The following is a 15,369-nucleotide window of genomic DNA, read 5'->3' as shown; positions in this document are numbered from 1 at the left end:
CTTTAGAAAATGTTTTTTAAAAACAATTATAAACCATACTCAAACCTCCGCTTAAAATGTGGAATATGGCCAGAATCAAAAATACCTCTAAAGCCACAATGAACTTTTTAGGTGCTCCCTCTGTGTTTGTTTCTGTATCATAGCAGGGTGTTTTGAATCATTCAGCAACTGAGGCCAAGTATTACATGAAGATGCACTCTTAATGAAGTCAATAGAAGGGCATGGGCTGTATGTCAGTTGAGGATTTGTACCCTGGTGTTTATATTGCAGTTCTACATTTAAATAGCTCTACATTAACTCTTATCTAACTTTAAATTTAACAATGCTACATTCTGCACTTACCGAGGGGAAGGAGTACTGTACATGAAACTTGGATTTGGTTGTTACCAAATCTGGCCACAATTTTATTTAATTTAATCATGAGAAAGATGCTGTAACAGCTTTTCTTTCCACTTCTCACCTTAGTAGCTGTACCTGTAGAGCAGATAACTCCTTCCTTTGGATGAGTCTAAGTGTAGCCTGCTGAATATCAGAAGAGAATAACCAACTTCTGTCATTTGAACACGGAGCATCCAGCAGTACCTGTACAGCCAATGAGTAAAAGAATGAACAAAAGTATTAAAAGAAGCAGTGAGAGATAAAAGAAGCAGTGAGAGATAAAAAGACTTCCTTTAAAAAGTGGAAGTCAAATCCTAATGAGGCAAATAGAAAGGAGCACAAACACTGCCAACTTAAGTGCAAGAGTGTAATAAGAAAAGCCAAAGAGGAGTTTGAAGAACGGCTAGCCAAAAACTCCAAAGGTAATAACAAAATGTTTTTTAAGTACATCAGAAGCAGGAAGCCTGCTAAACAACCAGTGGGGCCCCTTGACAATGAAAATACAAAATGAGCGCTTAAAGATGATAAAGTCATTGCGGAGAAACTAAATGGATTCTTTGCTTCAGTCTTCACGGCTGAGGATGTTAGGGAGATTCCCAAACCTGAGCTGGCTCTTGTAGGTGACAAATCTGAGGAACTGTCACAGATTGAAGTATCACTAGAGGAGGTTTTGGAATTAATTGATAAACTCAACATTAACAAGTCACCGGGACCAGATGGCATTCACCCAAGAGTTCTGAAAGAACTCAAATGTGAAGTTGCGGAACTATTAACTAAGGTTTGTAACCTGTCCTTTAAATCGGCTTCGGTACCCAATGACTGGAAGTTAGCTAATGTAACGCCAATATTTAAAAAGGGCTCTAGGGGTGATCCCGGCAATTACAGACCGGTAAGTCTAACGTCGGTACCGGGCAAATTAGTTGAAACAATAGTAAAGAATAAAATTGTCAGACACATAGAAAAACATAAACTCTTGAGCAATAGTCAACATGGTTTCTGTAAAGGGAAATCGTGTCTTACTAATCTATTAGAGTTCTTTGAAGGGGGTCAACAAACATGTGGACAAGGGGGATCCGATGGACATAGTGTACTTAGATTTCCAGAAAGCCTTTGACAAGGTCCCTCACCAAAGGCTCTTACGTAAATTAAGCTGTCATGGGATAAAAGGAAAGGTCCTTTCATGGATTGAGAACTGGTTAAAGGACAGGGAACAAAGGGTAGGAATTAATGGTAAATTCTCCGAATGGAGAGGGGTAACTAGTGGTGTTCCCCAAGGGTCAGTCCTAGGATCAATCCTATTCAATTTATTCATAAATGATCTGGAGAAAGGGGTAAACAGTGAGGTGGCAAAGTTTGCAGATGATACTAAACTACTCAAGATAGTTAAGACCAAAGCAGATTGTGAAGAACTTCAAAAAGATCTCACAAAACTAAGTGATTGGGCAACAAAATGGCAAATGAAATTTAATGTGGATAAATGTAAAGTAATGCACATTGGAAAAAATAACCCCAACTATACATACAACATGATGGGGGCTAATTTAGCTACAACGAGTCAGGAAAAAGATCTTGGAGTTATCGTGGATAGTTCTCTGAAGATGTCCACACAGTGTGCAGAGGCGGTCAAAAAAGCAAACAGGATGTTAGCAATCATTAAAAAGGGGATAGAGAATAAGACTGAGAATATATTATTGCCCTTATATAAATCCATGGTACGCCCACATCTCGAATACTGTGTACAGATGTGGTCTCCTCACCTCAAAAAAGATATTCTAGCACTGGAAAAGGTTCAGAAAAGAGCAACTAAAATGATTAGGGGTTTAGACAGGGTCCCATATGAGGAAAGATTAAAGAGGCTAGGACTCTTCAGTTTGGAAAAGAGAAGACTAAGGGGGGGCATGATAGAGGTATATAAAATCATGAGTGATGTTGAGAAAGTGGATAAGGAAAAGTTATTTACTTATTCCCATAATACAAGAACTAGGGGTCACCAAATGAAATTAATAGGCAGCAGGTTTAAAATAAATAAAAGGAAGTTCTTCTTCACGCAGCGCACAGTCAACTGGTGGAACTCCTTACCTGAGGAGGTTGTGAAGGCTAGGACTATAACAATGTTTAAAAGGGGACTGGATAAATTCATGGTGGCTAAGTCCATAAATGGCTATTAGCCAGGATTGGTAAGAAGGGTGTCCCTAGCCTCTGTTCGTCAGAGGATGGAGATGGATGGCAGGAGAGAGATCACTTGATCATTGCCTGTTAGGTTCACTCCCTCAGGGGCACCTGGCATTGGCCACTGTTGGCAGACAGATACTGGACTAGATGGACCTTTGGTCTGACCCAGTACGGCCTTTCTTATGTTCTTATGTTCTTAACTGTAAAGAAGGTAACTATCTGTGCAATGCACCTGATTGGAAAGTATTGGAAAATAATTTCTGTAGAAATTTAAAGCATCATTTTTTGCTTTTTAGAAGCATGAAAAAAAAAACAATTTAAAATGTTTTACCGTTTTTGTGCATTTCTGAGAAAACCCCACCCTAATTACTGCACCATGAATACCATCAATATTATTATAATTATCATCCATTTGAATAGCTCCCACCCTTGATCTCTCTTGTTTATTCACCTATTTAAATGTTAGAGTACTAACTGCTGTGTATTATTCATAATTCAATGTGATGCGTCAATAAGCAACATCATGTAACATATGCTCCAAGACACATGCACAGTCTCATCAGTTCAAGATTAAAGTATGCAGAAAACATGTGGTCAGCTCAGTAAACTCCTCCCAGACAAATCAGAAGGACCATCAAATGGAGAGTAAGTTTTAACATTAAAATAAAAAGTTTCATCTTCACTTCATGAGCATTTCACAGGACATGGTCAAATTGCTACAGAGCAGGTCAGGTTACAGTAGGAAAGGCAGGAGGAGAACAATAAAAGTATCATTTTAATTCCATCAGCTTGCCAATACATAATGGTGCTACCTTGTCGTACAGTTCAGGATGGAGGTCTCCAATCTGTCTCCCATCAAATTCAGAGAGAGTAATTAAATTCATCAGGGGCTCTGGGATGAAGGATTCTAGTGTCTGCTTCAGCCACTTTGATCTCAGACCATCATACTCATTACAGTGAAGATGACCTAAACACAAATTACTTAGAATCAGTGCTCTTACATTTCTATAAATATTAGAAGTTACAATTACAGACATTTCAGTATTTCCCTGGGATAGTCAGAGATTATAATGTATGTGCTTATGTTACTGCACATTTTACTATACTAATGGATTTTTATAAACCCTAATAAAATGTCAACATGCTCCTAAAAGATGATCCATAAATATTTAGTAATAAATACCTACAAAGTGAAAAACTCTCACAGTAAAACAAACTTAAAACGGTAACCCATATTCAAAAAGCAGTGGTATCAGTATTCTTCTGAGATCTTGCTACTGCTATGAGGAGGATGCACATGTCATTTTTTAATTCATCACAAGCTTGGTCTTCATCTTATGTTCCCAAAGCATTTCAATTCCTCGCCTACCAGAGGCTGTAACTTACTAGTATTGACATAAACACACTTGCTCTTTTTATTTTTAGCACTACACCCATGACAATTACCCATTTAGATTAAACCTTGCTATGGTCCAAGCAAAAGCATCTCATTTTCCTCCTGCTCTTGCCCTTAGCTACTCAATATTCCCATTCATTTTCCTTGCCTTTAGGACCTCCTGACACCACAAGAACCTAGCGGGCTGTGTATATGACCTATGTATACCATAACAGTCACTCTCTTTTGGTTGAAATTATCCTCCTAAAGCTTATTCATTTCCTTTGCCAACAATTTGATCCCCTTACAGCTAAGGTGTAAAACAACCCCCTGGCACAGGTACTCCCTTCGCCAAAGATTCTCACTCTGCTTAATGAACCTGGGCCCATCTCTTTTATGCACCATCTACACACCCTGAGATTGCTTTATGTTCTTGTCCAGCCAACCCTGTGCAATTAACATATCGTATTATCACGAAGATGTAAAAATATTTGACACTTGGAAAAAGCTTGTTTTCCTGCACTAAGAACTCTGTGATGAATTTAGTTACAGTAACATGCTTGGCAGCGGTACACGATACATAAAGTGCATTCTAGACAGGAAGAAAAAGCAGTACCACTCAGTTTATGGTTTTTCAATATGAAGCCAATTTACATATTAACATGTCCAGATTTTTGTCCTCACTAATACTAGGACAAACTGACTCCACAATATTCTGATTTAACAATCTGAATCTACTCAGTACAGTGTCCCCTTTAAACTGAATTTTAATGTCATGACAGACACAAACATGCCTTCAAATAACTTTGATAATTGCATCTGGAACCTGATTTCTGTGTTTTAATTGCATAACAATAAAATACATTACCTGGCCAAGCACACTGCAGCATAGCTATTGATTTACCGCCTGGAGCAGCACACATATCCAAAACCCTTTCCCCATCCTTTATTTCCAATGCCAGCACCGACAGAAGTGAAGCAGCATTCAGCAGATAATACTTCTTGAGTTTACCGATCTGGTGTTTTTGTGCAGGGAATCTCCCAGGATTTCTACTAATGTAACATTTTAATGATCCTGGGAGATAGGGTAAGGTTTCCTGAAAGAGATGATACCCCTTCAAATGCAAGTTGTTCTCCAGTTCAGAGGAATAGCTGAATTTATTAAGCAGAACAGCATATTGCCAGCACAATGGTGATGTGAGCACCTCCCTGGAGGTTTAAAAAGGAAAAACAAAGAAGAGTTATATTTAATAAGTGGCAGTTACAGTTAAGTCTCCATAATGTAGCAAGCCCTTCATCTCAGGGAATTAAAGCAAACACCACAGCTAGGTTTTGTGCTCGCCCACAGTTATGATATTTTAAGTGTATTCTAGTGGTTTGAGTCTGTTTCCACAGGTTAATTATGAATTATGTAATAGAGTATTTTCTTCTATAGTTTTAAACATGTTACTTTTCAATTTCATGAAATATCCCTTTGTTCTCATGTCAAGAGAAAGGTTAAGACGGAACACTTGGTTCACCTCCATTATTTTTATATACAGGAACTCAGGAGCATACAAACATACAGAAGCTGTGAACTCATTTGTAAAAAAGAGAGAAACAAAAAACCCAATGCTGCTCTCAATTAATCTTTCACCTTGCTCTTTTAAATCAACCCTTCATGTATTCTTTAATAATCATTGTATAATACTGTGATTCTCAGAAATAAAAGGTATTTTACTCCATAGTAAAACTTATCACATAGTAAATGGTCTCTGCAAATAATGAAATTTTCATGTCTGAAATCGGGGGCTGGGGGAGGAAGAGGAGTTTAATGTGTTTGGTTTTCTTTGAAAAGGATAATAGTGTTTGCTGATTTGGAATCCTTTTTTGCAGTCTTTGAAAAAAATAAACCCAACAGGGCTTTGTTAGCATTTACATTTTGGGAGACGTAAGTCACACCATGGGCTGATCTGACTGATACTGACTAACTGAATCCATAAAACTAAAAAGTGACTCCAAGAGCAGATCAAATGGGCACCAAAATAAACACACTTAATCCAACATCCATTACAATCTTCTTTGAAGAAGCATTCTGAAAATAAACTAGCAAACAAAACAAAAAATAAACATTACAGATGGTCTTTTAATACTAGGGAAAGTTACCAAACAAATCAGATTCAAATCTGTTTATTTACTAGGTTCCCCAATATTCTTTGAAACGGTTAGAAAACATTTCAGAAGGATCTGTATTTTAACAATTTGACTAGCCAATGAGGACAGTTTGAAGTGTTTGAAAATGAAATGTTTGATAATAGGGTCTGACTTACTCTAAAATATTTTGCAGCTCTATCCATCATGGTTTGGTCCTGCCCATAAGGTACTAGAAAACTATCTAATGGGAACTATATTCAAATTACCGGAATGTTTTACCATCCTGCCAATTTAGAAAATAATGTTCTCCAGCTCTACCTCTAAGGGGCAGATCTTCAGTTGTGTAAACTGTGAAAGCTCTGTTGAAATATCTTGAGGATGTCACGTAATTTCTATGCGACTCTGTTTCTCCATTTGTAAGATACGGATAATGATCTCACCCAAGCAGGAGAAGAAGCTGAATAGTGACAACATGTTATTTTAATCAGGCAGAGCTAAGAAAAGTACCCAGGGAAATAAATACACCTCTACCCTGATATAACACGAATTTGGATACAACACGGTAAAGCAGTGCTCTGGGGGGGCGGAGCTGCGCGCTCCGGCGGATCAAAGCAAGTTCAATATAACGCAGTTTCACCTATAACACGGTAAGATTTTTTGGCGCCCGAAGACAGCATTATATCAGGGTAGAGGTGTATAATTAATGGTAAATCAAGTTACTGTTTGTTCTGTATTTGAAGTGATCCCTCCTTTATGCTGTGAATATTTCTGAAGTTCATTTGATTTTTTTTGGTCACTGTCTCTGATATAATTATTGTTTCCTCATTTTTCAATAAATTGCTACAGGAAATAGAAAATATGAAACTCGCTGATGCACTTCCCCTCCTTTAACCCTAAAAGGCTTTCCATAGGCCAAATCCTGGTGCTATTGGAGTCAAAACAAAAATCCCATTGACTTCAGCCAGACCATAATTAGGCCCTAAGTACTGTGAGGAAGAAAGAACAGAAAGAAAAAAGGAAATCAGGAGAGAGGAGGAGAAAAGGAAAAAATATGTTTCTCTTTACTTATCGTGGAACGTTACAGAGACTAAGGATTTGTTTGTCTGATTTTTCTTAAAACTGGCGGTATTCACAATTGTTTTGCTTTGTTGACATTATTCAGACACGTTAAAACCCCTACAGATAAAAATAATAAAAGCTCTTTTGTTATGAAATATTCCCTCATTTTAACTGTTTTTCCAGTTTATAAGTCTGTCTTGAAGATCATCATGGTACTCACTGATGAAGCAATTCAAGACTATGACTAATATTTAGCTTTCAGCTCATACCATTGTCTCTTTTTCTTTCCACAACTAAGTGGAAACTAAGTGAGTTATAGTTATGGAGAAGACATCCAGCCTTTATATTTTCAATTCCTTGAGGGGATTTGTCCTAGTGGGATAATGTCCCATCAAGAATGAAAAGATAAGATTCCATATGTTAATAAAAGGGTCATGTCACCTAAACTGTGTCTCTGCATCAGGCAATGTGATCTTTCCAGCACATTCCCTCATTTCCCAGATGCTTAACTGGAATTATTGAAGACAGTGCTCATCTATCATTCCTGGTATCTTAGTTTATCCGTAAAATAATCAAAAGCACAATGTCCAGTTTGTATGAATTCTATACAGTTCTTTGCAGTTATTTTATGGGGTAATGAAAAGAGAAAAAATAACCTGACTGTGCTCCAGGCCTCTCCCAGCTCCTTCGTGTATTGCTTCTCAAAGTGATCCAGAACAACTTGGCAGATCTGTTTTTGAGGCTTCCCTTCTGATTTCAGCTTAGAGAGAGGGGGGCAAAAGTCGCCATGAAAAACTATTAGCCAAAGATTGCAGTACATCAGATTTTAAAGACGTGTTTGGATTAATGACATTAAGGTGCTCAGGTACCCCACTGATGGGCATGGTATACATGTTTTCGGAGCTGGCAACAGGAAATTTGGAGCCCTCTGTAAAATAAGATGTGTGAATACCATCTCTCCTGACCTGTGAGCAAATCATTCAAACTGTATGCTCATGATGCTCCCTCCCTGTGACTACTAAATACATTATAAAGGATCCTGGGGCGCCAACATACCAGGAGCAAAATAAACAAGCCATCATTAAGGAGATTATAGCCCTACAAAATTAGCGCGCTTGCAAAGGAATCCCTCTCAATGTATCTAACTGAAAGATAGAAGTTAAAGTGTATCCTTGTGCAAATCATATGGAATCCTATCCCGCTTTGAAGAGTTATAGCAACTGCTTTCTTCTAGGAGTGAATAAGAACGGTAGAATTAATTCAACTATACGTTTTGTTTGTTTTACTTACATACACAAAGGAAATTCCTAGCAATATTTAGGGAGTCTTTCTGTAGAAACAATCCACTGAGATAGATATTTGGGCTTCTATGCCAGATTAAGCTATTTAAAGAAGATCTGCAAAGGAAGACACTGGGTTTGTGCTCTTTTTTGCTTTTTTGGGGAATTCTGTGCCAAAACGATAAAAATTCTGCATATTTTATTCATGAATAAATAAATGTGGAGGCTCCAGCATGGCAGTGAGGAGCACAGGCCACTGGCTGCATGAAGGTGAGAGACCACCCTGCAGCCCTCACCCCCCAAGACACGGACTCGGAGGTGAGACTGCACTGAACCCTGACATAGTGCAAGAGCTGGGCCTGCCCCAGAAGCACCCTGGGGCCCTGCCCCTCTGCACCAGGTGCACCAAGGTAGCAAGCGAGAGGGACAGAATCTCACACACATGCCCAGCCCTGGTCCCCGATCCAGGTATGGGGCAGGCAGGCTCAGCCTAGCAGGAACCAAGTGTGGAGGAGGTTAGTGTGTGTGGGGGGGGTCCAAGTGTGGGGTGAGATGGTTCTGTGTGGGGCAATCTGGACGTGGGTGGCTCATTGGGGGGTGGGGAGGGGTGGCAAGATCAGGATGCACAGTAGAGTTGCCAACCCTCCAGGATTGTCCTGCAGTCTGCAGGAATTAAAAGATTAATCTTTAATTAAAGATTGTGTCCTGTGATGAAACCTCCTGGAATACAGCCAACCAAAATTGGCAACCCTAATGCACAGGGACTCGTTTGCGGGGGGGTTCCGGGTGCATGGGGCAATGGGACTCTGCAGGGGGGGGGTCCAGGGAAAGGTGGCTGGGGCTCAGCAGGGGGGGTCTGTTGGGAATGGGCTCAGTACGGGGTCCAGGTGCTGGGGGCTTAGTGGGGAGGTTCGGGTGCAGCTGGGTGGGGCTCAGTGGGATGGGGGTTCAGGTGTGGGATGCTTGTTGGGGTGGGCCAGGTGCAGGAGAGTGGGACTTGTCGGGATGGGGGTTCAAGTTCGGGGGGCTCAGCAGGGAATGGTCTGGGTGAAGTGTTGGGGGTCTGGATGCAGGGATGGAGGGCTTGACAGGGGTCTGGATGCAGGGGTTTGGGCTCAGTGGGGGCAGGCCGGGTGCAGAGCAGGTCTGGGAGCATGGGGTTTGGCTAGATGGGGTATGTGGCTGGGGGACTTGGTGGGGAGATTCTGGGTGTGAGGGGTTGAGGTTTGTTGTGGGGGTCGGGGTATGGGGGGTCCAGATGCATGGGGGTTGGGCAGATGGGAGAGCAGATCCCCATACAGTGACTCCTCCCCCTGCAGTTTAGGAGCGATGGGGGCAGGAAGCGGGGGAGGGGGGATACGGAGCTTCCTGCAGCTGGGGGAGGTTTCCTCTGCCAATCCTTGCAGGGGAAGAGGAAGTCCCATCCTACCATACCCCCAGCCCAGATGGGACAAGTAGATGAGCCCTTCCCTGCAGTGATTTACCTCTACACGGGTTGGTCCAGGGGCATGAAACTAGGTGCCCACACTGCTGGGGGCGAGGGGGGGGGCATGAGCACTCTTACTGCTTCCCTTTGCTTCCCCAGCATTTTTATGTGAGGAAGCAAAGAAATCTGCCAGGGACATGAATTCTGGTGCAGAATTCCCCCCGAAGTATTCTTTAGGCTATATAAAGAGGGGGACTAAAAGGTTGGAAGGAAAAGTGCTTTTAAAAGAGGAAGGATTGGGGGGGGGGGTTGTTTGTTTTTTTTAAATAGAATTGAGGTCTTGTGTTCCATTTCACTTGGAAGACTACGGATGACTGGAGAATTAGTTGGATTAGTAAATCAAACCTATGATGGCAGTGAAGCTTGAGCAATTGAAAGGAGAAGGGATTTTTAGACAGCTTGTTTATAATGTTGCTTTTGTTTGAGGGCCTTCATTAAGCATGTGTGTTAACAAAAACATCTAACACATAATTAGGAGGAAAAATCTCTTGGCCAAAGTGTCAATACTCCTGCACCTTCAATTAACAGATATGAAAACTTCTCTTTCCAGTTCTACAGCTCAGCAAGGAGACCTCCAGCAAAAAGCGAGAAAGCAAAACTTGATACTTCTAAAGTATAAAAAAAGCCAAGAAAATAAACTGAAGGAAAAAAATCATTTTTTCCAGGTCTTCTTCATATCTCATAAAGATACAAAAATAAAAACCAGCACCAACATATTCTTTTTCCAGCCTCCCCTGCCCGCAAACGCTTTGTACATCACTTTTAAGTGGGAAATTGACAGAACCATGGAACCACCATAACCAAATTTTTCAGATTATTATTATTTTACAGAGAAGGGTATTGGGGCTGCACATGCATCACTGAAAATATAATCTGAAGTTAACAGGTATAGATGAGAACATAATTAGGCCAGCAGAATCTCTATCACTGGTGATAATACAAAAGAGCAGAGTTGACTGTCAGGCTATTTATCTACACTAGAAAGGGTTGTACTTGTTTCCAGTAATGATGCAATTATATTTTTATGGGAAAACTGTTACAGATTTTTCTTCCTCAGAACATAAAGTACCTATGTGGGACTGGCATGGGGCAGGGGGGAAATGTACTTGCACATTAAGTATGTCTTATTTAAAATCAGGGTGGCATACTGCATATGGTTATGCTCAAATAAATTTGTTAGTCTCTACGGTGCCACAAGTACTCTTGTTCTTTTTGCGGCTACAGACTAACACAGCTGCTACTCTGAAACCATTTTTATTATGTCACTTGTCAGGGTAGAAATATACTTATTAAGTACCAAATGAAAAGCAAGCATAGGAGCCCTGAAGTATAGAACAAGGAAAATAAAAACACAGTTATTTATAATAACTGGCTACTATTTGCAAATCTTTGTACCCAGTTGGTTGGATTAGATTTTAGATGCTATAACTTAGGACCAAATTGCAGGTAGAGAGAAGTGCCCTGATACCACAGGAGCTGGGATACACCTACTGTATTTCTTAACCTGCTAGTTCTGTGGTGTTAGAGCTTAAGGCCCCAGTCCTGCATGTGGGTGGACCTCTGGGCCTACACAGTGCCCCTGAAGTCAATGTGTGTCTGTCCACAGGGTGCCCTATGCAGGAATGGGACCCACAAATATCAGAGCTGATTGGAATATTTTTGACAGCACACAGAAGTGAAGGCTACCAAATCCTGTCAAGACCACTTTTTCTATTTTCTGGCCAATTATTAAAAATGGAGGGGGGGGTGGAGGAAGAGAGAGAATAAAGCCAGATGACTTCTGTTTCTATTAAGTCTAATACTTATGGGCATTATCAAATTAAAAATAATCAAAATTACACATAAAAATAATCCCTAGAAGGCTTACAAATAATATCTTATATTAAAAAAGCCCACAAATGAGTACAGTTTACTTTCACTGCCTATGCTGTTTTTTAATCTTCTTGCACTTCTCAGTAGTGCCAACCCCAAGCATTCAAAAATCTACTCCTGGGGAAATTCTGCAGGCCTGCTCCATATTGGGTCAGACCAAAGGTCCATCTAGCCCCGTATCCTGGCTTCTGACAGTGGCCAATGCCAGGTGCCCCAGAGGGAATGAACAGAACAGGTAATTGTCAAGTGAACCATCCCCTGTCACCCATTCCCAGTTTCTGGCAAACAGTGGCTAGGGACACCATCCCTGTCCATCCTGGCTAATAACCATTGATGGACCTATCCTCCATGAATTTATCTAGTTCTTTTTTGAACACTGTTATAATCTTGGCCTTCACAACATCCTCTGGCAAAGAGTTCCACAGGTTGACTGTGCGTTGTGTGAAATACTTCCTTTTGATTTAAACCTGCTGCCTATTCATTTCATTTGGTGACCCCTAGTTCTTGTGTTATTTACTTTCTCCATACCAGTCATGATTTTATATTATATGTTTCTATTGTATCACCCCTTACATATCACTTTTCCAAGCTGAAAAGTCCCAGTCTTATTAATCGCTCCTCATATGGAAGCCATTCCATACTTCTCATTTTTGTTGCTCTTTTCTGAACCTTTTCCAATTCCAATATATTCTTTTTGAGATGGGGCGACCACATGTGCACACAGTATTCAAGATGTGGGCGTACCAGGCATTTATACAGAGGCAAGATGATATTTTCTGTCTTATTAGCTATCCCTTTCTTAATGATTCCCAATGTTCTGTTCGCTTTTTTGCCTGCCGCTGCACATTGAGTGGATGTTTTCAGAGAACTATCCACAATGACTCCAAGATCTCTCTCGAGTGGTAACAGCTAATTTAGGGGATGGGGGGAAGAGGCAGTTGGGAAGGAAGGGGGGGTGGAATAGGGCAGGGGGGGAAATGTGGGAGTGAGGGGAAGGGGATGGGGCAGGGGAAGTGGGGGAGGGGGATGGGAAGGTGATAGGGGAATCTGGGGGAAGCAGGAGCCCAGCATGCTGCGTCCCCTTGGCAGCAGCTGGGGCTCCCCTGTTGAGCAGGCCCATCAAACCCTCACCCTGACAAGCCCCACCTCCCTACACCGGACTCCCCCCCCACACACAATGGGCTCCCCTCCTCCAATCCCCTCCCCACTGAGCCCCAACTAGCTGCACCTAGACCCCCACCCAATCAAGCCCCACTTCCCCAGCACCCGGACCCTGCCGCTGAGCCTCATCTCCCCACACCCCACTGCTGAGCCCCCACCAGCTGCAGTTGAACCACCACCCAATTACACCCCACTCCCCTAGCACTCAGACACCCCCCGCTGAGCCCCATCTCCCCACACCCAGACCCCTCTGCTGAGCCCCAACCACCTTCGCCTGGATCCCCTGCAGAGTCCCATTGTTCCTACAGCCGGAACCCACCAACAAGCCCCTGTGCATCCAGATCTCCCACTGAGCTGCCCACATCCAGACTGCCCCACACAGAAACCTCTCCCCCCACACTTGGATTCTGCTGGGCTGAGCCTGCCCACCCACACCTGCTGCACCTGGCACAGAGGGGCAGGGCCCAGGGGTGTTTCTGGGGAAGGCCCAGCCCTTGCATTGTGTCAGGGTTGGGTGCAGTCCCACTGCCGAGTTCCTGTGCCAGGGGATGTGGGGGCTTCAGGGCAATCTCCCACCTCAATGCAGCCAGTGACCAGTGCTCCCCAGTGCCATGCTGGAGCCTCCATATTTATTTACTGACATAAAATTTGCAGAACTTTGCAGAATTTTAAAATATCGTACGCATCATTTTTATTTTTTGGCGCAGAATTCCTTCAGGAGTCAAAAGTCAGGGCCCTCCAAAACCATAAAACTGTCTTAAAAAATCATGAACCACTAGTTTCAAGTAGCTTTTTCTCCACCTCCTCTCTCAGGGCTTGTCTACACAGGGAAATTTTCCAGCATACCTATAATAATTATACCATTATGACTTTCGGTGTGGACACTTTTTCTGCAAAAAGAACATCCACTCAGGGAGTTACATTGCTAAATGGTGGGTTCTGTATGACTTTAACTGTTTAACTGTGGATTCGGTGTAACTGTAGTCTTTAAGCCATGATTTGAGGACTTCAATAACTCAGACAGAGATTAGGGGTGTATTACACAAGTGGACAGGTGAAGTTCTGGGGTCTGCAATGTGCAGGAGGTCAGACTAGATGATCATGGTGATCCCTGCTGACCTTAAAGTCTATAAGTCTGTAATTATAGCAGCGGTTCTCAAAGTGAGTGGTATCACCCATCTAACCCCAGAATTGTCCCTATGGTTGGGAACCACTGCTTACAGGAAAACTGTGAGCAAAATCATGTGATGTTAAAGACAGCTACCTTTACCCAGTGTAGCATTGCCAACACGCAGCATTCAAAAATTGTGAGTCAAACTCTAAAAATTCATCAGAGTGGCTTACCAAATCCACAACCATTTCAAACAACAAAAAAGACCAGATTTCACAGTCCCTGACGCATTTTTCATAGCCCTGAATTTGGCTGGGCCTTAATCATGAAGGCCATGAAAAAAAAAAATGAAATTAACACCAAGGTTGTGTCAACCCCAGGAACTGGCGCTTTAAAAATAAAACAAACCATCAGATATTCTGCGAGTCTGGCAGTCGAGATGGCAACCCTGGGAGGGAGCTCTCCCTACAGCAATCATGGAGAAGAGGGGAACGGTGGATAAAGTCAGGGGGAGAAGTGGCCTTGTGCCCTCCTGCCGCTCTCCTCTCTTGAACCCCCACGTGCCCACGAACATCTCCCTGGGTTGAGTGATTTCTCCCCCCCCCATCAAATTCACTCCTGACTCTTTGGCGCTTCTTTGCGGAGAGGAAACCACGTCCCCTGCCAGCCTGGCCCGAGTGCAGGCCTGGGGTTGCAATGGGGCGGCGGCAGTGGGTCAGGAAGAAGGGCTCTTTCCCAATGGCCGGGGGGCCTGGGTCCCGCCCCAATCTCCGGGGCTGTTTGCCTCCTGCCCGCCAATAGCTTTCGCCACCGCACACTGACCCCCGCCCCCCGCGCAGCAGCTGCTCCGGAGGAGGCCGCCTGTCCCTGTCTCTTCCGGCGGCACAAGGCCCGGCCCAGCCCCCGCCTCTCACCTGCTCCTGCGCCCGGGAAGGGCCCCCCCGCAGCCCACAGGAGGCGGCGAGCGGGCGGCGCAGCCGGGCTGGGGCGCGCAGCAGCCACATGGCGAAGGGGCGCCGGGGCCGCCGGCGTGTGCGCAGCGGCTCGGGGGCGGGGCTCAGAGCCAACCAGAGCCGCCCCCACGTAGGGGGCCGGGCCGGGCGGGGCTCGGCTGAGCTCGCCGCGGAGCACAGGCCGCGTGGCCTCGGCCCAGGAGAGAGGCCGCGGTGATGCAGGGGTGAGGCTGGGGCACCGAGGCTGATTGACAGGCATCTCACTGAGCACCTCCCCTCCTGGCGCCCTTGCACACGCAGCTGCCCGGTGGTGTGTCCTCATCCCTAGCCAAGCTCCTGCCTTGCTTGCAGGAAGCAGCACCTCACAACTCAATGCTCATTCCTGCTGT

At 43.5% G+C, this 15,369-nt stretch overlaps 1 protein-coding gene across 1 annotated transcript in view; it reads right to left on the bottom strand.

Annotated features, from left to right (window-relative positions):
• NSUN3 (NOP2/Sun RNA methyltransferase 3) overlaps positions 1 to 15,142 on the bottom strand; it is a 33,287-nt gene extending 18,145 nt beyond the window's left edge. Inside the window, exons 1-5 of the mRNA XM_045002177.1 lie at positions 14,942 to 15,142; positions 7,774 to 7,877; positions 4,794 to 5,134; positions 3,363 to 3,517; positions 461 to 582 (exon numbers count right to left, since the gene is read on the bottom strand). Coding sequence (XP_044858112.1) covers positions 461 to 582; positions 3,363 to 3,517; positions 4,794 to 5,134; positions 7,774 to 7,877; positions 14,942 to 15,031 — 812 coding nt within the window. The 5' untranslated portion in view covers positions 15,032 to 15,142. The remainder of the gene's footprint in view (positions 1 to 460; positions 583 to 3,362; positions 3,518 to 4,793; positions 5,135 to 7,773; positions 7,878 to 14,941) is intronic.
• Between the last annotated feature and the right edge of the window lie 227 nt (positions 15,143 to 15,369).

Source organism: Mauremys mutica, chromosome 1, assembly GCF_020497125.1.
Source record: "Mauremys mutica isolate MM-2020 ecotype Southern chromosome 1, ASM2049712v1, whole genome shotgun sequence".
Classification (NCBI taxonomy): Eukaryota; Metazoa; Chordata; order Testudines; family Geoemydidae; genus Mauremys; species Mauremys mutica.
This window is presented reverse-complemented; position numbering and strand designations above follow the sequence as displayed.